Source organism: Mercenaria mercenaria, chromosome 6 (assembly GCF_021730395.1).
Source record: "Mercenaria mercenaria strain notata chromosome 6, MADL_Memer_1, whole genome shotgun sequence".
Lineage (NCBI taxonomy): Eukaryota > Metazoa > Mollusca > Bivalvia > Venerida > Veneridae > Mercenaria > Mercenaria mercenaria.
The window spans coordinates 27,873,742-27,899,482 of NC_069366.1; the positions used below are offsets into that span (position 1 = coordinate 27,873,742).

Below are 25,741 nucleotides of genomic sequence, written 5' to 3' on the forward strand. Positions count from 1 at the left end.
ACCATAGAATACCAAAAATCTGAAAACAATAATACTTGACAGAAACTGAATTGCATTTAAAACTGTGTCAAAGGCTACAGAACTGAGTTAGGGAACCAGTCTCAAAACTCTAGCATCTGATTAATAATATCTGTCATGTGTTTACAAATCGGATAGAAATATCCGTCCCGAGGGCACCTGCGCATTGGGTAGTAATGAGGCTTGCCAAATTACCGCCCATGCGCAGGTGGCCGAGGGACGGATATTTCCATCCAGTTCGTAAACACATGACTGATATTTTTTCTTGCATATCGTATACATGTTAGCATTTTATTCTGGCAGATTATTTTTCTTGCATACCATATTTTACAAAAGGTAGAAATACTTTCTCTTTAGCACACTTTCTTATAGTAGAGAATGAACACAAAGCGCGGGAAATTAACGTCCGTAAGCAGGTGACGTCATGATGTTTTGCGTTACGCACAATAACAAAGTTCCGCTTTAGTTTTATAGTTTGTAGCGTAACGTTATGTTTTTACAATAAACTAACGTATTTTGAATCGAGAAATATACTATAAGGAACGGAGAGAAACTATCAAGGTACCTGCTTTTTTCGTATTTTTACATAAACTATATATTATCAGTGCATGAACCACTAGTTGTCATTAACAGCACGAGAGTCATCTGGCATGGGGGGTGCCAGATGGGTTTTGCCGGCATGGGTAAAATCAACGGAAACGCCAGTCCGGTGTGCAAGAATGGTTGTTTCTGTTCATAATTTTGAAATTAACCAATGAAATGCTGCATTCTAAGACTGGTCTCCAAACTCTGTTTTGTAACTGTTAAAGCCTAGTTTTAACTCACCCTTCATGTATAAGTTTCTCCATTGCTTGGCACTCAGACACAAGCTGTGGTAATCCACTTCTAACAACAACATAACACAGAATAGGCAGTAAATCATCTGCTCCCCTAGAATATAAACAATAACTGCATTATCCAACTTCAATATATGAGCCGTGCCATGAGAAAACCAACATAGTGGGTTTGCGACCAGCATGGATCCAGACCAGCCTGCGCATCCGCGCAGTCTGGTCAGGATCCATGCTGTTCGCTTTTGAAGCCTATTGGAATTGGAGAAACTGTTAACGAACAGCATGGATCCTGACCAGACTGCGCAGATGCGCAGGCTGGTCTGGATCCATGCTGGTCGCAAACCCACTATGTTGGTTTTCACATGGCACGGCTCATATGCCTATTCATTATTATGGCAATTAAAACCAATCAAGAAATGTTACGAGTTTACCTGAAAACAAAAATAACGCCAACATTAATGCAACATTGTTTTTTTAACAGAACATTTTTAAGGGATTATTACTGCTAGAATATATTGTAACTAACACACTAAATAACTTTTCTTTAAAGTTGATTTACTTTGAACAGACAAGAAGTTTTATATTATAAAATGTCTGCTTTAAACTCATTTTATCATTTATGTAAAGGTGTCAACATGCGAGACAGTACCTGATCAATTTTATAACAAAATGATATACATTGATAAATCACCTACAAAGAATTATTTAAAATGGAAGCAACTATATAATTGTGTAGTGTATGAACTTACAGACTAGGTGCCTCTGTATCTCTCTGCTTGTAATACTGTTCTACACAGTGCATCACTTCCTTTGAAGCTCTCACTGAAACATATACATCTACACATATTTAGAACCTTTTTAAGGAATTTAAGTAACACTGAATTTCAATCAGGTTTTAATAGTGTCTGTGGAAGGATGTATTGAGACTTATCAGGATTCATTTTTTGTTTGTTTTTGTTTTGTGACATTACACCGTCATGATTATAGGTCTTGTGCGAGTTAAAAGCTTTTCCTTGTGGAGGAAGACCCCAAGTGCCTCTCTCTTCATCATTTTAGGCAGGCATCTGGGTAGAATCACCAACTTTCTAAATGCCAAATGGTTGACTTCCTTATATGCTAAGTTTCGTACAGCTGTGACAGACAAGTGATTCAATGTCAAAGGCTTTAACCACTTAGCCACCAATGTCCCCTCAGAGTCAACTAGAAGCAATTGAAAACTGGAAGTCTCATAGCTCCACTAAAATAATTCGAACTGAATATGCCTAAAATCTTACAAAACAAGATCATCTTCAGGAGTTACCACAACACTGATGGGTTGATCATAAAATTTTCCTTCAACTTTCTTAACAAATTAGTAGTGCTGTGGTCTAGTAGTACACACTTGGTTGCCAATCCAGAAGTCCAGGGTTCAACTCTGATCCAGGCACTTGATATTTTTAAAGTGTCTCCAACCCAACTAAAAGGCTAGTAGTGGTTCTTCCCAGGAAAGAGTTCAGTGCTCTAAACAAAGCACATGAATGAACCAGACTGTCTATTCATGAGCTAGGTAAGTTAGCCAGACATGCCTGTAACTTAACTTTCTCTGACCCTGTTCTGAGGGCTTTGTCTCACTCTGTCCATGTGGCAAGACTTATGTTACTGAATCTTTTTATTACAATCTATTTACATTATAATAACAGCTTGCATGCAAAACTTCAACACAAAATATTCTAAGTCAGCTGAGGACCATCATCTGAATTAATTTCATCCAAGACTTCTCTACTTGAGTATGTAAGAAAGTTTTTCGAGAAGGATGTCTTGTGTGAAGTTTCAATCATTACTAACATACAGCTTCATAGTTAGTAAATTTTTTTACAGTGTTACAGTTTTGCATGCAACTAAGTGGAAAAAGTGCCATATTTCACAATAAGTTCAACCAAAAGTTATCTTACTTGGCTAAGTTGGTTTGATGACTGGGAAGCATTGTGTGCAGTTTCATTGCCATAAAAAAAAGCTGCCACACAGTTGTTACTGAGATATACGGCTTGATATTTAGTTTCACACAAAACTTTAGCCAAACTTTTAGTTCAAAAATGGGCCATAGTTTGCATTACATTCAACCAAGAGTTATGTAACTTGGATATTTCAGCTGGTTTGATGACTGGGATGTACTGCTGGAAGTTTCAATCCAATAAAATATAGTTTTTACAAAGATACAACTTGATGCTTTTTAATCACATGGAACACTTTAACCAAATTTTCTAAGTCGAAAATGGTCCAATTCTTGTACCAAATTTAGCCAAGAGTTATGTAACTTGATAGTTTCCAGTTATTTCAATAGGTATTTTGACTTGGAAGCTGTGTGTGAAATTTCAATCCAACTAGAGATGCTTTTGAGAAAAGCGCATGTCTCCCACAACTGCCCCTATGAAACATGTCTGGTGTGTCTAGATGGCTTAGATGAGTGGATCCAATTAGATAGTCTGGACGAATGGATCCAGTAATTCAAGGGCCATAAACCAAAAAAGCCTGGGCGGATTTGGCTAGTTACTGAACCTGGCTAAGGTCTTATGGCCAAACACATTTTGTTCAAGTTTGGTGAAGTTCGGATGAGAAATGTTCGACTTAGAGAGCAGACAAGAGTAAAAAGGCAGATTTTTCAGTAATTCAAGGGCTGTAACTCCGAAATGCCTTGACCGATTTGGCTAGTTATCGAACTTGACTGAGGTCTCATGGTCAAACACATTTTGTTCAAGTTTGGTGAAGATCGGAGGAGAAATGTTCGACTTATAATGCGGACAAGAGTAAAAAGGCTGATTTTTCAATAATTCAAGGGCTGTAACTCCAAAATGCCTGGACCGATTTGGCTAGTTATCGAATTTGACTGAGGTCTCATGGTCAAACACATTTTGTTCAAGTTTGGTGAGGATTGGATGAGAAATGGTTGAATTAGAGCGCGGACAGGAGTAAAAAGGCCGATTTTTGGTAATTCAAGGGCTATAACTCCAAGAAGCCTGGACCGATTTGGCTAGTTATCGAACTTGGCCAAGGTCTCATGGTCAAACACATTTTGTTCAAGTTTGGTGAGGATTGGATGAGAAATGTTTGAATTAGAGTGCGGACAAGAGTAAAAAGGCCGATTTTTGGTAATTCAAGGGCCATAACTCCAAGACGCCTGGACCGATTTGGCCAGTTATCGAACTTGGCTGAGGTCTCATGGTTAAACACATTTTGTTCAAGTTTGGTGAAAATCGGAAGAGAAATGTTCGACTTAGAGTGCGGACAAGCTTTGTGACGGACACACACACAGACTGGAGTAAATCAATATGTCTCCCACACCACTGTGTGGTGGGAGACATAATAATATAATGGTTACTGAGACAATGTTGACAGAAAGAAATTCAGGTTCTCAAGAATGGTATCAAAATAAATCATACCTAGACAATCTAATTTCTCCAACATTGTGTGGCACTGAATGACCCCTTCCAGTTCTGTGACAGCTGACTGGTATGGATAATCACCAAGACACAGCTTCTCCCTCACTGCAAATGTCTCAGGTGTACATGACTGGTTCTCTGTCATGATGAAAGCTAAGGCAATCTCTTTGGGTTCATTTGCGAGTCTGAAATGTTAATACCTAATCATTAAGCACTACAAAATTTAATGGAACACTATTTCGTTATTTCTGCAAGTTTAAACCAAATGTAGGCAATGTCCACTTTCATTAATATAAGTTTGCATAGATTTAGAAATATTGAAAATTTTTCTTATCTGAAAATTAAATATTCAAAAGAAATTACAGAAATGGGTGTAATGACAATGGCATGCTTTTTCAACAAGAGCTGTTGAAACACGTCTGACAGAATGCTCATCTGCATGAAAATGTTCACCAACATGGTATTATTATAAGGTATAAGCAAGGGTAAGGGATTTGGGTGGGGAGTAGTTCTATGATATGAGGGGTCTAAGGAGAGCACCTAAAAGCTGTAGGTGGAAGTGATGCATTGAGTAGGGAGAGGGTGTAGAGGAAATGGGGCAAGGAGATGGGGTATGAGGGATAAAAGTCAAATTGAGAGATGTGCTATAAAACTTGGACCAACATTATTACATGATCTGAATCATCTGATACCAATGACCTTGACTTTTACACTTTTGAGGCACTTGATCCTAAACTGAAAGATGACTGTCCCTTACTATAAGGTCAACTGATGATTACAGGGTGAGTAGTTGAGAAGATACCATGAAATTGAGATGTGTGCCACAAAACTTTAACCAACACTATTACAATGAAGATTAGATCCCAGTGACCTTAACCAATAGGATACTCTGACTCTAAGTAACAGAAGTCAGTCCCTTACCAAGAAAACCCTTAAGTGAAGTTTGATGATATTAAGGGCTGTAGTTAAGATGTTATAGAGTTGAGAAGCTTGTCTGAATGCAATGAGTACAATAGTCTTGTTCTTCAGATAGTTAAGCTTGAAAGGTATTTAACTGTATCAAAGAAACAAGAGCTGTCCGTAAGACAGCCAAGCTCGACTATTCGAAATATTGTCCAAGAAGCAGGAAAATATTACCCAAAAAGGTTAAATATCAAAAGAGTTTTAAGTTCAAAAGAGGGAATAATTTGACCAAAATGCATATCAGTTATGGGACTTGCTGCTATCAACTAGTTTTATAACCCCGAAGGCACATGTGAAGTTTCAATTCAATATCTGCATTAGTATTGGAGACAGAAACTCGCATGTAAAACTTTAACCAGAATTTTCAAAGTCCAAAAACGGGCATAATTTGCCCAAAATACATGCCAGAGTTATGGGACTTGATCCAGTGAGGTTAGTAATTGATCTAGAAAAAGAAAAAATAAGTTTCAAATCTATATGCCTTTTAGTAATAGCTGTATGTACTTGCACGCAAAACTTTAACAAGAATTTGCTAAGTCAAAAGGGGGCATAATTTGGCCAAAATGAAGGTCGGAGTTATGGGACTTACTGCTATCAACTAGTTTTATAACCCCGAAGACATGTGTGAAGTTTCAAATCAATATCTGCATTAGTTTTGGAGATAATAACTTGCATGTAAAACTTTAACCAAAATTTTCTAAGTCTAAAAGGGGGCATAATTTGCTCAGAAAACATGTCAGAGTTATGGGACTTGACTCAGTGAGGTTGGTAATTGATCTAGAAAAAGAAAAAACAAGTTTCAAATCTATATGCCTTTTAGAAATAGCTGTATGTACTTGTACGCAAAACTTTAACAAAAATTTGCTAAGTCAAAAGGGGGCATAATTTGGCCAAAATGAAGGTCGGAGTTATGGGACTTACTGCTATCAACTAGTTTTATAACCCCGAAGACATGTGTGAAGTTTCAAATCAATATCTGCATTAGTTTTGGAGATAATAACTTGCATGTAAAACTTTAACCAAAATTTTCTAAGTCTAAAAGGGGGCATAATTTGCTCAGAAAACATGTCAGAGTTATGGGACTTGACTCAGTGAGGTTGGTAATTGATCTAGAAAAAGAAAAAACAAGTTTCAAATCTATATGCCTTTTAGAAATAGCTGTATGTACTTGTACGCAAAACTTTAACAAGAATTTTCTAAGTCCAAAAGGGGGCATAATTTGGCCAAAATGAAGGTCAGAGTTATGGGACTTGCTGCTATCAACTAGTTTTATAACCCCGAAGACACAAGTGAAGTTTCAAATCAATATCTGCATTAGTTTTGGAGATAGTAACTTGCATGTAAAACTTTAACCAAAATTTTTTAAGTCTAAAAGGGGGCATAATTTGCCCAAAATACATATCAGCGTTATGGGTCTTGACCCAGTGAGGTTGGTAATTGATCTAGAAAAAGAAAAAATAAGTTTCAAATCTATATGCTTTTTAGAAATAGCTGTATGTACTTGCACGCAAAACTTTAACAAGAATTTTCTAAGTCCAAAAGGGGGCATAATTTGGCCAAAATGAAAGTCAGAGTTATGGGACTTGCTGCTATCAACTAGTTTTATAACCCCGAAGACACGTGAAGTTTCAAATCAATATCTGCATTAGTTTTGGAGATAGTAACTTGCATGTAAAACTTTAACCAAAATTTTCTAAGTCCAAAAGGGGGCATAATTTGCTCAAAATACATGTCAGAGTTATGGGACTTGACCCAGAGAGATTGGTAATTGACCTAGAAAAAGAAAAAATAAGTTTCAAAGCTATATGCCTTTAATTGATGGCTGTATGTACTTGCATGCAAAAACTTAACCAAGGTGTGACGCCGACGCCGACGCCAGCAATCTGACTAAAGTACTTGATCTTCTAAACGAAGATCTGAGAACGACCCATTCACATTCGTCTTCTGTATATTTTGGATTTCCAGTATTGCTATTTTCATTTTATCCAATCAGACGACTTGTTCGAATGTCAAAGAGTAAGAAAAATGTGCAGTCATTCCAGGGCTCGAACCCGGGACCCCTCGCTTACAAAGCAAGTGGCCTACCGACTGAGCTAACCGGCTATCTAGTACATTATGACATAAAAATTGTAAACATCAAAAGTCAAGGCTACAGGTAGATTTGCAAGATGTTGTAAGTTAGGCTCTGATTGGCTAGCGAAAGGGTCGTCAGAACGAGGCAATGAATAGGTCGTTCTCAGATCCTATGCGTAGCGTAATAGGATATGTACTTTAGTCAGATTGCCGACGCCAGGGTCAGTAGAAGAGCTAGACTATTCTTCGAATAGTCGAGCTAACAAAACTAAAATGAAGGATCAGATTTAACAATACTGCTAACCTGAAAAGAACAAGCAGGTATTTCCATATTGGTTTAAAGAAGTATCTTTCAAGTAAAACATTGCACTGGTCCCGACCCTCTGCACTATCCAACTGCTCAAATACTATGACAAACAACACTTGCAGCCTCTCTATGCTAGTTAATATATCCTCGGTCATGCCTTTCAAATGTCTATGATATGCTTCATTTTTAAGCTGAGCAATTTTACTATACAGATTTTCAAAGCTAGGATTCTTTCGCAATACTTTTGGTTGACTCGCTTCTCTTGTTTTGGCTTCAAGTTTATCAGCCATTAAATCACTGGTTTCATCAGATTCATTCTCTTTTTCACAGGTAACACTATCATCTTGCACTGTTTTATTGTCATCACTATCACTATTATTATTATCAGCATCTTTGTCTTCCATGTCACTGTCATCATCAAAAAGATCATCCATATTTTCTTGGTTGTATTTTTCATACTCTTCAGTTGCTTGTCTAGAGAATGATTTTAATCTCTGGTTTTCTTCCTCCAATTTTGTTTTTAACTTACTCCCATCTATTACTGCTTTTTCAATATCTCTTTTAATCTCTGCGGAAACGTCTGCTAAATCTTTGGCATTTGAGTATTTGACACTATCAGTGTCAACACTGAAATCTTCTATATCATTATCTTTAGTATCAAGGTCAGCCATAGGTTCATTGTCTTCAGAGTTTACCTCATCCAAATTTCTAACATCTTGGTCTTCTACAATACGTATATCACTATCAACATTAGACACATCTTGTGACTTACTCAAAGAACCATAAGTGGAATCAGTTTCTTGCACAGTGTCTAAACTGGATTCAGACCGAGCAAGTTTTGTGCCTGGTTTTACTTTTTGGAATGACACCTTGAAGTCTTTTAAATTCGAATCCTCATAAACAGATCTTGGTAAGGGCACTTTAATCTTTTCCACTTTATTTAACTTTTCTTTGACTAGATGTATAAGTTTGTCTAGCATGGTTCTTTGGTATACTTGTAACTCAACAGTTAGCGGATGAGCATCACAACTGAAACAGAATTTTAGTAAACTTTAATAATCATAGTTTCTTAAATCACAATAACAAATACTTCTTATATTCTTTCCGCACCTGTAACGTAATAAAACGTATTAGTGTCTGATGGCCCTTTCACGCTTCCTTAGAATCAACATTTTTTACACGAAATTCATTTTGAAAAATCTTTTTGAAATGTCTAAGTCTGCAGCTCTTAAATGCAGAAATATCTTACACCCAAGGCATATACTGAAACTTTCAGACAACATCAAAAAGGACCACTTGCGCGATTTGACAAAGTTGCAAATATTTCTATGTACCCTTGCTCTGTTATGTACCCAAAAGGGATTTGTGTATATTCCAAGGGCAAATATGTTTTCGTAGACGAAAAGCTGACATATCGTGCTAAAGCCCAGGAATTTTCAATCGGCACATACATTTTGACGCGGTGACCCGTGCGTGACCCCTGACTATACCAAGAAATAGCTGAAGGTTGAGTGACATCATTTTCTGTGTTGTCAAAAATATACAACATATGCCTGGCTAGACTGCATAAAAATGTGCCCGTTGTCCTAAGGATATCAGAAAATGTCTATGTGTTTTTAAAGACTGTCAGTGTTGTTACTAAGTGTGCTGCAGAAGTGTGCTAAGAAAAATGCAAATAAAGTTCACTGTTATTTCTCTTATTTGGTTGTAGTTTGCACAGCACCTGTTTATTGGTTTTGATACTTATCTACCTGACTAGACAATTTTATCAATCTTAACAACCTCCATTTGCCAAGTCTAACTGAATATTCTACAGACAATACAATTTTGAGAATTTTCCACCTAGTGAACAGATCTTTCTCCGGAAGATGAAAGCATACATGTACACAATCTTGCAAACCAAGTAGGTAGTCTGACATCGTTATCAGTAAGTTTACACAAATTCCTTCAATTTTTTAAATAAATTATGAAAACAAATTTAGAATGTATAGTAATTCCATTAATCCTACCTTAACACTGCCGTAATTAGCTCACTTATAACATAAATGTCTGCAGGAGACTCTTCAAACTTTTTTCGTAATTCCATCATCCATAACTGAAATGCCATTAAAAAGTTATTCAAATTAATTAAAAGTAACAACAAGAACTGACACAGGAGACTCAATTAATTCAATGCTGCATTATGAAACCGGGCACAATTTTGAGGAAGCTGGGGCTGTCACAGGAGTGTTTTATTTCTCCAATGTGGATGAAGATATTGGATGTGTCAAATGAAATTCTAGTAAAAAGGGTGCATTACTCATACCATTTTGGTGCCATTATCATAAACATTGTGCCATATGATGTGTGTGACTATGTGAAAAAATCGTTTTATGTTTGAATAAAATCCATTAAGTAACAACAGAGATATCGTGAAAAAAGCATAAACATCAAATTGAATTTCTAAGTAAAAAGGAGACATAAGTCACAAAATATTTTGTGCCACACTTATGGACCTTGTTTCATATAAGGACAATGATGTTGAAGAACTATATATGTTTGAATCAAATTCAATAAGTAATAACAAAGATAAAGTGAAAGTGCACCAACATTAACCTGAAATTCAGAATTCTCAGTTTCTGGTTTTGTCATCATTTATTACTTTAAAATAAAGGACATTCTGACCAAGATATAATTTCATTTTAGGCAATACTCTGTTTTGTTTTTTTTTTTTCAAATTATACTGTTTCATTTGATGAAGGTAATTCCCATTCTGACTGTATTCATATAGCCTTGAATGAATCTACTGACTTCAGAAATAATGCCCCTTCAAATTTTTGTTTCTTTCCATAATCTAACAAGAAGCTGCGTTCAATAAACGCTTGATGCCCCAATGGCATCCTTGTCGATACAAAGCAACCTAAGTCCAAAACGAGGTCAAGTTCAAGGTCAAACTGAGGTCAGGTGATGTATGAAGATGAGGAATGGTCACAGGTTACATCTGCATTAGTATCAAGTCATTCTAGTAAGGGCTATTGATGCTAGACGAAACGGTCCCATTTGGTTAACCTTGTACAGATGGATGGACGGACGAACGGATGGACAAGACAATCACTATAATGCCTCCCGCATCAGTAGATGCCAGGGGCATAAAAATATGGGTTAAGAAGTTAATATTTTAATCAATCCTGCTTGTTAAAAATGACAAGTTTGACACATAAAAATTCTGCATGCTAAATTAATCGGTACAGCATGAACCCATTTTCAGTCTGGAGGTCACTGTGACATTAACCTTTGACCTATTGATCCCAAATCAAAAGGTCTCATCAAAGACCACAGGCAATCATCCTAGAAGGCATTCTCTAGTTATTGACTGGTCTACCTACAGACAGACAGATGGACGGACAGATATCAAAGCAATTTACCATCTCTTCTTTAAAGAATGGCAGAAAAATATTTAACAATTCAGCAATATACCCACATTTTCCTGTTCAAACTCTAGTACTTTCTTGTAAACCTGCCTCTGTTGTTGCTCTTCTTCAGACAGTCCTACAGGAGTGTGAAAACGCCTAAAACACAACCATTGCAACAAGGTGACATGTTGATTGAAAAACATAAAATATATTCATAATTCAACTATACTACTTCATCTAATATTAAACAGGAGTACTGACCAAACAAAACTGTACATCTTCTGATTCATTTCAATGGTGTTTAAGTCACACCAACACAGTGACTTTCCAGTAAAACCATAGAATGTCCATGTTCAAGACCAAGGGTAGGCAATTAGGCTAGATGGTCACTGTATCCTAGTCCAAGCACATATCAAAGACTATACATGTTGAAGCATGGGCAGGCAACAGGGCAGAACCACAAAATGTCCAAGTTCAAATCCAGACAAACATAATTATACATTCTAGTAACATCAACACCATTCAGGTCATCTGGACACTTTTCATTTGAGCAGATTCATCATTCTCCTACAAAATAAGTTCTGAGATTAGGCCAAAGCTGTGCAGGGCAATAAGTTCAGTCATCTAACATTCCCCTCTCTCATGCTGATACCCTTCTAGGTAAACGTACAATCCAACCAATTTCAGAATCAATATGAAACCTACCTTGCTGCTTGTTCTTCCAAGCGTTGCTGTCTCTCTTTCATTTTCTTGGCTAACTATGTAGCGGTTAAGAATTACAATTAATTCCACTTTTAAACATTACCAAAATGTGACTTGACACTTAGCACAACAAGACATTTGCTTAGCAAGAGTCATATTTTGTAAAGACTGTCTACAATGACCACCCTTTGGAGAATTTCAGAAGGTCTTTGTAGACAGGGAGTCTCTATACACAATCTGAGTAGGCGAGGTCTTGGTTTTAGGCAAATAATACAATGTTGTAGTTAGCATTTTATTAAGTTACTTTAACCACTCTGACAAAGCATGGAATATTATATTTTACTTGACCTTTTAAAGCATAGTTTAATATAATCTGCATCACAAAGAAATCAATAGGAATCATCTGCTGGTCATGGCCAACCTCCCTATCAACTTTCATGATCCTTGGCCCAAGTGTTCTAGAGTTATCATCCAGAAACCGTTTAACTGTTCCGGGTCACTGTGACCTTCATCTTTGACCTACTGACCTCACAATCAATAGGGGCCAGCTGCTGGTCATGGCTAACCTCCCTGTCAAGTCCAAGCGTTCTTGAGTTATCATCCGGAAACCATTTAACTGTTCCAGATCACTGTGACCTTGACCTTTGAGCAACTGACCTCAAAATCAATAGGGGTTATCTGCTAGTCATCAACTTTAAAATTTATTATCCTAGGCCCAAGTTTTCTTGAGTTATCATCCATAAACAAATTGGTATATGGACCGACCCACATACCGACCGAGCAACTGACATCTGCAAAACAATATACCCCACTTTCTTTGAGGGAGGGTATAATAAGCTTGTAACAGTACAGTCATGTAAAAAAGATACAGCTTCTTCCTGGGCTCTGGCTATGGCTAAATTTTCTACCATCTTCCTCTGTAGTGTCAGACTCTGGAATGACAAAAAACATCACTATACTTTGGGTCATTCCAATATGTAGAATTCATTCAGAAAGTTTCTAATACTACAAATGATTACCTAAAAGATTTCCTTCAGAATATGTGCATGTATATAATTTTCAGACAAGGCAAGAAAGAAAACATGTTCATAATTATGAAAATCATTTTTTATTGTGAAGTAAAGTATATCTAAGGCAAACTCCATAATACTGTCTTCTGACTGGCGTCAAACAGCAAAACTTTGAACCCTAACGTGCCATAAAGTATTTATTCAGAATCAAACTTTTCTGTTTTGTTAACTGACATTTATCATTTGTCTTATAAGTTTATAAAATACATTCTATTCTAATCTAAATTGAACTATTTTCTCCAAGAAATTACTTTAATCCTAGTTATTGTGAACATCATTGCTAAATGTAAGTCAATTTTCCTGCAAGGCCTCTGCATTACTGTTAAACCTAACAATTATAGTGAATGTGTATTTACCAGATTAGCACTAGCAGACTTGTTCTTGGCCATGGCCTGTCTTTTCCTCAGTGCAATCAGTAGATGCTGATTCTGCCGTGCTGCAATCTCCATAGGTCCAAGTTTCCTGTAATTTACAAATCTACATTGCATACGAGTCACACAAACACAATTTAGGCATACGGCAACTTTTCCATCTTTTGTGAAGGAAGATCCCTAAAAGCACCTCCTGAAATTCTTTCAGGCAAGAGAGGGCACCTGGGTAGAACCACTTACCTTCCTTTAGCAACCTAAATGGCTTCCTCACATTAACCCTTATCAAGCTGGACATGACTGATTCTACCTTTGCGACCAGTGTAGGTCTGATCGTGATCTGCACTGTTCGCCATTCAGTCAGTATCTTTTTGGTAAGCACCCCTTTTCAAAGTTAATGATACTGTCCAAATTGAAAGGTAGACAAGTTCATTATAGAAATTTAGCAGGGTAAGGGTTAAAAATTCTAAATTCCTTGCAGGGTTTCAAACCTACAGCAGTGAGAAGCAAGTCAGTAAGCAACCTTAACCACTTGGTTACGAAGACATCAACCTTATATTTAATATCAAATTTTAACAGGGTAAGTTAATGCTTTTGTGAGTTTTCTAAACACTTTACTGACTATAAAAATGTTATAGAAAAACAAACTTGCTTAAATGTGTGAAATCGTTTTAAAATGTCATTCTAATGCAACTAATAACAAGGCAGTCTGAAAGACAGCTATATCCCCCGCCACTGCTATGGATAGTGAAAGGTAACTCATTTGATTTTAGCTGTGACCTTGAACCTTGAAACTGAACATGGCTGACTATGATTTCTGTCACGGTCTTGATGGGTGATCATTTGACCCAAGTTCATGAAAATCCTTCAAGGGGTTTAGGAGATACAGAGCTGAAAACTTTCACCTTCATTTGTGACCTTGACCTTATTGACATGGCTGACTCATGAAGTTCTTGATGAGGTGATCATTGACCCGAGTTTGATGAAAATCCTTAGGGTTTAGAGATACAGAGTGGACACAAAATGGAAGGCTAAACCTAGCGAACCTAGTTGTGCACCTGACTTGAGCTGGCTGGTGACTCATAATTCTGCAAAAAATCGTTTGATGAGGTAATCATTTTACCCAATTTTTATAAAAATTCATTCAAGGGTTTAGGAGAATATAAAGCGGACACGAAATGGAGGGCTCAAACCATTTCGACCTAAGCTTGTGACCTTGACCTTGAAGCCAGCATGACTGACTCATGGTTTTCTAACATATTCGTCTAGTGAGTGATATTTGACCCAGTTTGATAAAATATCTCAAGGGACCTATTTTAGCTGTACCTTGACCTTGAACTGACATGGCTGTCTCATGAATTCTGCACAAACTGTACTTGATGAGGTGTCTGACCCAAGTTTCATGAAAATCCTCCAAGGGGTTTTAGGAGATACAAGCTGAAACCTTTGACCTTCAGTTGTGACCTTGACCTTGAGTTGACATGGCTGACTCATGAGTTTTGATGAGGTGATCATTTGACCCGAGTTTGATGAAAATCCTTCAAGGGGTTTAGGAGATACAGAGTGGACACAAAATGGAAGGCTCAAACCTCGACCCTTAGTTGTGACCTTGACCTTGAGCTGGCATGGTTGACTCATAATTTCTGCACATCGTTCTGATGAGGTAATCATTTTACCCAAGTTTTATAAAATTCCTTCAAGGGGTTTAGGAGATATAGAGCGGACACGAAATGGAGGGCTCAAACCTTTGACCCTTAGCTGTGACCTTGACCTTGAGCCAGCATGACTGACTCATGGGTTCTACATATCGTCTAGATGAGGTGATCATTTGACCCAAGTTTGATAAAATTCCTTCAAGGGGTTTAGGAGATATAGAGCGGACAGAAAATGGAAGGCTCAAACCTTTGACCTTGAGTTGTGACCTTGACCTTGAGCCGACAAGGCTGACCCATGGGTTCTGCACATCGTCTTGATGAGGTGATCATTTGACCCAAGTTTCATTAAAATCCTTCAAGGAGTTTAGAAGATATAGAGCGGACACAAAATGGAAGGCTCAAAATCTTTGACCTTGAGTTGTGACCTTGACCTTGAACCGACAAGGCTGACTCATGGGTTCTGCACATCGTCTTGATGAGGTGATCATTTGACCCAAGTTTCATGAAAATCCTTCAAGGGGTTTAGGAGATATGGACCAGACACGATTTTGTTACGGACGGAAGGACGGACGGACGGAAGGACGGAAGGACGGACGGACGCAGACCATTCCTATAATCCCTCCGCCACGGCGGGGGATTAACAACAGACTTTTCTAAATATGGGAAAAAAATGGACATAAATCTAGAGGTGTACACCTTTTTCAAGTCTTTCTTCTTTTAAATCACACAGTTTTATACGTGAACATATGTGTAACTTCAATATTTCAAGTATAAAACATCATCTTACCTTGTGGTACTACTGGACATACTATCTAATGTAGAAGTTAAAGTTGCATCTGTTACACTAGGTGGCCTGTTGGGTGTTACTGGTGTTGTTTCTCTTGTCACTGGTGTTGTTGGTGTTGACTGTGACCGTGACCACAGAGGCCCAGGACCAGAATTCAGGGGTAAATTTGTAGGTGTTTGGATACTGGACTTTGGTGCTTTTTCTAAAAAATAATACAAATAATGATTACCAAACTATTACAAATTTTACGAAAAAATAACCTAAACATAAAACAAACATTTCTTAAGCATACTTCATACAAGGACAAAAAGCTACTGTCAACTTAAAATACACACATTCTCAAGGTTCTTAATCATCAGAACACTCCTGTAATGTTTGATTAAAACTAGCTTGGTAGCTTAGAAGATATTCTTTTAAGAAATTGTGAATGATGAATGGACAATGGACAGATGGATGATCAGATGGACATAATATAATCCTAAAAGCATGAATCACCTGTGCTAATAGTAAGGTGAGCTGAAAAAAAAACAAATGCTGACATGTAACAAGAAAACATGCCTTTTTAAGGACATACTCCATTAATGGGCAACCTTTTTTTTCCATGGAAAAATATGCAAGTTTACATGTACATACCTAAACGCTGATTCACTATACTGGCCACTCTGTCCATACACTGCTGACCTAGTTTCACCATTTTCTCAATGTCCTTTGTCACAAACACATGACCCTCTGAAACAAAGCAAATATACATCAATAAAAGAACAGAAATCTTTTTGACAAAATTTGCCTGTTTTGTGTTTAGTGCCATATTACCAGTATTCCAGTTATGTAAAATGAGAATAAATCTCACCAGTTTTCCTGGTTTCTGTACCAGTGCAAACTTTGTTCTCTGCAAGTAACTGCCACATTCTGTCTGTCTTCATATGAAACAAGGTAGAGGATGAATGACTTCAAACACAATGTCTAACAAGAGCACCGCCTTGCGGGTGCTGACGCTCATCTGATTTTTTTTGTGTAATAGAAATATTGTCCTACCCATGATTTTCTAAGTCTAAAAAGGGCCATCATTCTTGCAAAAAGCAGGATAGAGTTATGTTTCTTGATGTTTAGTGTCCACTTACTGTTGCAAGTTTTAAAGCAATAGCTTTGATAGTTTATGAGAAAAGTTGACTTTAACATAATACTCAACCAAGAAAATGATTTTCTAAGTCCAAAAGGGGCAATAATTATTGCAAAAAGCAGGATGGAGTTATGTTGCTTGCTGTACAGGGTCAGCTTATGATGGTCAACAAGTGTTGCAAGTTTCAAAGCAATAGCTTTGATAGTTTAAGAGAAAAAGTTGACCTAAACATAAAACTTAACCAAGAAAACTGATTTTCTAAGTCCAAAAGGGGCCATAAATCTTGCAAAAAGCAGGATGGAGTTATGTTTCTTGCTGTACAGGGTCAACTTATGATGGTGAACAAATGTTGCAAGTCTTAAAGCAATAGCTTTGATAGTTTAGGATAAAAGCTGACCTAAACATAAAACTTAACCAAAAAAACTGATTTTCTAAGTCCAAAAGGGGCAATAAATCTTGCAAAAAGCAAGATGGAGTTATGTTTCTTGATGTACATGGTCTGCTTATGATGGTGAACAAGTATTCCAAGTTTCAAAGCAATAGCTTTGATAGTTTAGGAGAAAAGTTGACCTAAACATAAAACTTAACCAAGAAATCTGATATTTTCTAAGTACAAAAGGGGCCTTTAATCTTGCAAAAAGCAAGATGGAGTTATGTTTTTTGCTATACAGGGTCAGCTTATGATGGTGAACAAGTATTCCAAGTTTCAAAGCAATAGCTTTGATAGTTTAGGAGAAAAGCTGACCTAAACATAAAACTTAACCAGGCAACGACGACAACCGCTCAAGTGATGACAATAACTCATCATTTTTTTTCAAAAAATCAGATGAGCTAAAAACTACGATATTTCATGTAAAAAAATATCTTGCTTAGCATCAAAGACACAATGCACAAACTGTAGATCTGTGCTCTCCCTATACAAGGGGAAAAATTTGGACCAAAAAAATGAATTTTCTGTTATGTTAGAAACATGAAACTGGAATTCAACGTCCTTTTGGGGAATTCATCTTACTCCATACCAAGCGATCAATGACAGTGTTTTTTTTTTTTCAGGTCAATTTGGGGCCGAAATTGGGCCCCAATCACAATGGTAAATAGTATGTTTTTTTCCCCAATTTCAAAGCTAAAATTTCCGAAGTTATTTTTTTCTATTTTTTTTCCAATTTTTCAAACAAGACTGTACCTATGAAACCTTTAACATTTCAAACACAAGACAATTTGTTAACTTAATGCACAATGATAAATTTCATGACCATTTTATTTTTTGTGATATTTTAATAAAAATATGACTTTCAACAATTCCCAATTCAGGTGCTTTACAGTGCATTTTTCCCAAATTGTAAAGGCCCCAGCCCCATTCCCAAATCTGTGGGAAAAAAAACATTGACTGATTCAGATCTCTTCAGGTCTCGAGGTGTTTGCTGTCTCTACATTTCCTTTTGATCAAGTTACTGAGTACTGTTCAAATTATCAATTGCAGGTGAAACTAGATGTGTGTGCATAGGACACTGGTGCCCCCATGCCTGTCACTGTCTAAGTCAAGGGCCATAACTCTGTGCTTTATTTGTAAAATCCCAATTAAAACACCAGCTCTGAGCTGCACAACTTCACGTTCTGAATAACAATCCTGTGAGGTCTGACAGATAGATGGACAGACATGGGCAAATCTAAGTGCCCCCTCCCGCCAAGATTTCTGGGGGAGGGGGGCACAAAACATCTTCAAGAGTTTGTTTTTTAGGAAGGTGGGGGGGGGGGGGCAGGGGGCTAGGAGGGGTGCAACTCGCAAATTAAACACCTATGCCTGACATGCCCAACTTGGGAGTTTTTGCCGCCGGACAAACAGATTTTTCCAGAGCGTTTGTCCATGGGCACATGAATTTTGGAGCCTTAAAAATAATAAAAAGCCGAATTTCGATCATTAATCATTCGCAAACGTTTTATTTCTTCCCAATTTTGCATAAACCTTGCTTAAAAAACGTAATACATCCGCAGACAATACCTTACCTTTGTGGGCCTTTTGCAAAAAAGCACCTGCTATCAGAAAATTCAGCTTCCACGCTGGTCGTATCGAGGCAGCCAAACGGTGTTATAGTAAATATATCATGCGCAGTAAATCGTTGCACTGAAAACTTGTTTTCGGCACGAAATGGACAAATATGTCGTAATAGATCGGGTGGTTCAAAGCCGCCTGAACAGTCTAAAGAACCAGAAAGGCGCAAATCAAAAACACAAAGAGACAAATAGTATGTTCGCAAATGCACATGAGCGTTTAAAGATAGCTGGTTGGTTGCGAAAGGGTGATAGCTCGGGCACGCTCAGATGTGGTAATTAATGTATTGAAACACAAAATGTTGGTTAAATAAAGCAGTTCTAATAAACCTCATATGATGTGGGTGATGATGTCGTACAACTATTTAAAGTCTGAATCAAATTGTTTGGTAATAACAGATATAGAGTGCAAGTGCATCAAAACTTTAACCTGAAATTTTATGTAAAAGGAGGCATAATTCAAGAAATACTGGTGCCAGATTTGTTTTTAAGTCTGAATTAAATCTCTTCTGTAATTACAGAGATATGGTGTTCCATGTGAAAATGTACCAAAATTAAGCTTCAATTCTAATTAAAAAGTGGGCATAATTCATAAAGTATTGGTGCCAGAGTTATGGACTTTGTGTCATATGATATAAGTGATAATGGTGAACAAAAATTTTTTTAAGTGTGAATCAAATCCATTTAGTAATAACAGAGATAGAGTGAAAGTGCAGCAAAAGTTTAACATGAAATTCTATGTTCAAAGGGGCAATAATTCATGAAAAATTGATTTAGAGGTATGGCCCTTATGCCAGATGATGTGGGTGATAATGAGGAATAACTTTTTTAAGTTTGAAACAATCCATCAAGTAGTTACAGAGCTAAAGAGAAAATAAGAGAAAGTGCACCAAAACTTTAACCAAGGTATTGACATAGGGGGGCGCCGGCTCCGACACCAGGTTGAGTAGGATAGCCCTCCATATACTATGTATATTCCAGCTAAAAATATAATGAAATACTTCAACAAAATAAAGGAAAGTCATTCAGAAGAAGGTTTTCTTTTTAACTGGGTCCATATTGCTGAATAACAATCCTTTGATGTTTAATGACTACAGGTCAAATACTTTTTATCATGTATGACATAAATACCAACAGACATACAGTGCCCACTACCCCTCCCCAGTAAAACAAGAGCTGTCGGAGGACAGCAACGCTCGAATATTCAACAGTCTTGTCAACTGAATGAATATTAAAGTCGAAAAAAGGGGCATAATTTTGTAAAATTGCAGAACAGGGTTATAGAACCTGTACGATAGATATCAGCTCATGACAATGGACAAGTGTGTGAAGTTTCAATCCATTCCCATTAGTGGGTACTGACATATCAACTTACATACAAAAACTTAACCAAATCGGACGCAGACCCATGGGCGAGTCCAATAGCTGTACCTATTCTTTGAATAGTCGAGCTAAAAAACTTAGTGAGAGGGGAGAGCCAAAATAAAAGTCAAAACTTTTATCCTCGATATATTGATCTGACCAAACTGATTTATCCATGCATGTAAGAATTGTATAAATATTTACCGTCTGTATAGAGAGTTTTGAGAAGACCAGTAGATACTCTAAGCACACATTCCAGATACTTCTTGTATGCATCCTGAAACAGATTACAGTTTAAAGTGATTTTCCACGGAATAATTAAATTTTTTACTGAGAAACATTCTTCTACTTGTATGTTGTCAAATAATTGTTTTCAACATTGAAGCAATGAAAATTGTTAAGATCGGCGTACTTTCAATGATTCTGATGGGAAATACCACGGAACCACTAACTGTAGTCCACATAACTAAGCTTAAGGTGCACAAGGCATGGTTAAGACTAAAACTCCTAATGCACAGTGAATGTATTCCAAAATCTAATTTACATCAATTTTACTGACCAGCAATTTATAGCACAAGCGAGGAGTAAAGACCCAGGGTTCGAATTTAAGCTCGCATACTCGCAAAATGCAAGTACATTTTGAAAAATTTTGCAAGTGCAAATTCTCAAGTAGAAATTACGACGGTTTTCATTTCATTAACTTTCAGTTTCAATCTGCTGTAAATACACATTTAATGACAGTAACTACTGGTATGTGCGCACACAATATTTGATGGAAAAACCATGTTTTGTACTACACACGCTTACCGGTAGTGTTATGGAGGTCAGAGCCTTGTTTCTGCCTAAAACTAATGAACAAAGTTGGAAATTGCAAGCTGAAATTTTTTATACTCGCAAAAATTTGAAAATGCAAAAATTTGTTGAATTCTAACCCCCGAGACCCAGGGTGTAATGACCCAGAGCCTGAGGAGTTAAGTCCCAGGGTGTGTCGTCCTGGAAGTATAATGTCTTGATACCATTTTTTGTGGTTCATTTTAGGACATTTATACATGTTGGAGTATTTTTTTTAACAATGTAACAGTCTCAGGAAAAATGTGAGGCCTCGACTGGGACTTGAACCTCGGACCTTCGGCTTACCATGCCAACGCATTACCAATAAAGCTACAAAGGCCACCCGATGCGAGAACCGCTACACACCTTAATTCCCTCTTATTGTGAGACATGGCACTCCTTGCCAATGTCTGCCGTAGACTGTTAACCGAATTCAGATGCACCCCCCAGCCAAACTGCTTCGCCTTGCATGGGCTCTAAGGGTGAACATCTCGGTAGAACCTCAAAATGTAACAGTCTCAGGGAAAAAGGTGCAGCCTCGACCCCGACTCAAACCTCAACCCTTACCGTGCCAACGCTCTACCAACTGATCTACCGAGGCCACCCGATACGAGAACTGCTACAACAACATACTGGTTCAAATGAAACAGCAAGGTCTGAATGGACTATGACTTTGATATGTGATATAGCAAGTTTTGTTGTATGCCTGTTTCTCGTCGATTCTAGCTTTCTCATCGATTCGAGCCCTTGTGTTTTAGTAAAATTCATGCTCATGTAGCATGTTCTTCCATCAGAAACTTGTGTCATTTACATATTAAAATGCCTTGGAAAATATTAGTCATGAAACCACTGAAGAATTGAGTAAATATCTGTTCTAATATTTTGCATCAAAAATTGCTTATTTCAAAAGGAAATTACACAGTGGATAATATTGTGAGCCCAAATTTCAAATTATAAGCATCATGAGCATATTTCAACTGTTGTAACGAGTGAACAAGAATTCAATCTTGATAGAAATTTGCTTTATGGAAATAGACTGCGTAAACATTGACACTTATTGACCTACCAAACAAAGGGCTCAAATCGGTGAGAAAGTTTTAAAATGATGTGGAGTTTGACCTCATTCGGTCTCGTGCAAAAAAGTACATATATGCATAAAGGAAGTGGCAATTCCTACGGTCCCGTAAGCCTGTGAGGCTATTCCTACGTATCTCCCATAAGATTGGTGAAATAGCCCGCAGGTGGCTATTCCTACGGCTCAAAAGACAGTTTTGTATGTCCATCTTGTATTGCATTGTACTGAATTAATTCAACTGTTATATTTTCAAACAAAATGTTTACTTTTCAGTATCATATTTCGAATATAGGAAAAGGCTAATTTATATGTCAATTGAGCAATATTGTTGCCATCACATAGTGTATTAGTTACATAATTTAAAGCACATTTTATTATAGTTAAATGACAGCTTTCAACTCTATCCAGTTGAATAGCTGTATTAAACTACATCCAGGCCATATCTCGGGGAGGTCTTATCACCGAGAAAGGAACATACAACGTGTAACATGATATTCAAAACATGATGTAAACTTAGAATAATGACATATTTATTACTCACACTATTATCATTACATTCATTGAATTCATTGATTTGTTGCATATATCTATACATATATATCATTCGATGACAACAATAATACACATAGACATAAATTAGCCTTTTCCTATATTCGAAATCACTTCCTGTTCTCTCGATGTGATACTGAAAAGTAAACAATTTGTTCGAAAATATACCATTGGAATTAATTCAGTACAATGCAATTCAAGATGGACATACAAAACTGTCTTTAGGGCCGTAGGAATAGCCACACCTGCGGGCTATTTCACTATTCTTCCGGGAGAGCCGTAGGAATAACCTGTGCGGCTATTCATACGGGACCGTAGGAATAGCCACTTCCATGCATAAAAGATGATAACATTGTAATTCTTAACTGCTTAATGTTCATTGTTAAATGCAAATATTTTTGTAACAACAAACAAAAATTATTTAATTGAAACAGGTTTACAAAAATATGTACACCCTTAAAAGATTTAAGAGGCTCAAATCAAGGAGAAAGCAGCATACAACAGGTTGGGGAAGGTATTAAATTTAGCTAATTTAGCTATTTATAGCTAATATAGCTACATATGGCTAAAAAGTGAATAAAAGAAATGTGTATTTTTCTCAACCTTGCTCATAATTTTAACACGAGCATCCTGTCACTGTGTCCATCTATTTCACACAATTTTCTACACAGAATTGATCAATCAAGTACAACATTTACCGTTGCAGTTATTGTTAATTGCTTTGTTTAATTGGAGAATTAAGCCCAGTTGTGCCAGTAACCACAATAACCTGCATTAAACACCTAGAGTGACTTTAAGGCCAATGTAAATTGAATCAAAGTTTAACATCCCCTGAATGGTAGTTTTCTGCCCATTACTAGATCTATTTCAAAGTATTTTGATATTACATAAAATTTTGATGGTTTAGCTTATGCTACAAGTATGCACAATTTTGTTTAATTGCAATTAATGTCAGTTAGTTATTGTTGACACAAACACTGAACACAAAAACAACTTGTCTTAGCCTAACAACAATGTGATTTGTTTTGTTTTGTTTTATTCATTTTTATTTGTTTACGCCGCGCTGTGTAGTTATGACTGTTTCCAGCCAAACTAATCAATCGTAGACCCAGCAAGATTTGAATTTTGAGACCCGTTGCCAAATACAGGTCGATGCCTGGATTGATTCCAAAGAATTAGATCAATATGCAATAATAAAAAGAGGACCTTAATTCAAAGCCCGGGTGTTAGTTTGGAACATGTCTGGGTGTTGGCTGGAGTATTTTATTGTTTTTTGCAATGTATTAATTGTTGTATCCCCCTGAATTTTGTCTAAATTGCCAAAATATTGAATAGATTATGAGATATATAATTAAATTTATTAAACATTATCATCCAGAGTAACAGCCACAATTACCTTTCTTATCGCATAGTGCGGCAATTTTCCTTTGATCTTTGCAGCATGTTATACATAGTAACACACATTACTACTACAAAACTGTGCTGATATCTTACAAAACTGTTGCGATATATATCAACACGGAAATCTCTATGGAGTTTCATAAGAAAAAAAGTGTTCCGATATATATCAGCACAGTAAAACTGTTCCGATATATATCGGAACACTTTTTCTCTATTGAGGTCCTATCAAGGGAGTATAATTTTTTCCTTTCAAAGAAAAGATGATTTTAGCTCCAATTTACAGTTCACAGAGAAAGAATTGTCACAAACACCTACATTTATAAAGTAAAAGAATAAATAAACTAGCATATTTCAAAAACTTGATAGTTATTGCCAAATTCAGAAATACATGAAATATATGAAATTCTGAGATTTCTCAAATGTTTCTTTTTCTTTGATTTTTTTTACAAACAAAACAACAAGTTTTACAATATGTCTGGCCAATGAAATGCAAAGATTTAAACCCAATGCAGAAATTTGTTGGGTACTTTTATCTGGGGAACATATTTTCTAAAACAGAAGTTTTAGTGTTTCAGTCAGCGAGGCGCAGAAAGGGAATCAAAATAGTAAAAATAATAAAAACAAATTTAAATGAAAATAATATATAAATTTTAATGATAAACTATGCGATAAAACAGTTATAATATGTCGTTATTTTTCTCTTCACATATCTGTCTCGGCCTACCGGCCTCGACGATATGTGCAGAGAAAAATACCCTCGATGTACCCCTAGCTCTGATATATCCTGGTAACACACTCTCACACATACTATAACTATTACTTACTTACACTCATGAAACGCCAGAGAAGAACTGCCACTAACCATGAACTGTATCTATACTCTAAGCTTTATTTTATTAACATTAAAACTTAAAAACACCTTTAAAAAGAGCCATTTATATACGTCCGATTGTTGTAAGTACACAGGTTATTTATAGATTACACGCCATGCCTACTGCATAATTGTGTCATATCGATAAATATGCTTACTCCATATACTCTAATACATTCAATGTACTTTACCGATACCATTTTACTCTATGTTTTTAAATTGCTGTCATTTTGTCATTTTTTAATGTTTTTCAGATCTGTTTTTTGCACTTTCTAGCCTAAAGTCTGAATTTAATGATTATATCGGTATTAATTACTTTACCCATTATATAGAAAAGATATTTATGATCGCGCTGTATGAAATTTAAGTTGATTTTATCAAAATTCGGCCGTTTCTATGAAATTTTGCTTATTTTTATGTTAGTATTGTACTAAAAATACCCTTGTATTCTAGCTATATACGTTCTTTAGCGATACCAAAAATTTGGAGCAAAACTATGGACTAATAAAAGTTTTACACGCGAATCCTGTGTACCTGACGTCTAAATTACGCGCGAGAGTTTTTACCTAAACTTTACCTGTTTACCTGTTGTTTGTTTACCATTGTCTGTTGCCGTCTGTATGTTTACTGATCATCATCACAACTGGATTTTCCTATGGTGGCGTCTTTCTAGTACCTGTTTTCTTGGACTGGGTGTTGTTTATGCCACCATAGGTCCCTACTACATATATACACTGCTGGCCTAACTTTAATTTAACGGAATACATGTATTTGATATTTTGATATTTCCTTTATCATGATTTTATTCTTTTTATATAAATTATCTTTGTTCTTATATTATTAACCATGAATTTAACTTGTTTAAAATTTAGATCTAGTTAAGATTGGTAAAATTTGAT

General features: G+C 36.5%; 1 protein-coding gene across 1 annotated transcript in view; it reads right to left on the reverse strand.

Moving 5' to 3' along the window:
• LOC123550597 (VPS9 domain-containing protein 1-like) overlaps positions 1–25,741 on the reverse strand; it is a 38,744-nt gene that overhangs the window by 9,185 nt on the left and 3,818 nt on the right. The window contains exons 2-13 of the mRNA XM_053545467.1: positions 20,320–20,392; positions 16,218–16,313; positions 15,585–15,786; positions 13,131–13,236; positions 12,574–12,636; positions 11,708–11,760; positions 11,071–11,158; positions 9,620–9,705; positions 7,608–8,639; positions 4,268–4,452; positions 1,601–1,673; positions 844–948 (exon numbers count right to left, since the gene is read on the reverse strand). Of these exons, the coding sequence (XP_053401442.1) occupies positions 844–948; positions 1,601–1,673; positions 4,268–4,452; positions 7,608–8,639; positions 9,620–9,705; positions 11,071–11,158; positions 11,708–11,760; positions 12,574–12,636; positions 13,131–13,236; positions 15,585–15,786; positions 16,218–16,313; positions 20,320–20,392 (2,162 nt within the window). The remainder of the gene's footprint in view (positions 1–843; positions 949–1,600; positions 1,674–4,267; positions 4,453–7,607; positions 8,640–9,619; positions 9,706–11,070; positions 11,159–11,707; positions 11,761–12,573; positions 12,637–13,130; positions 13,237–15,584; positions 15,787–16,217; positions 16,314–20,319; positions 20,393–25,741) is intronic.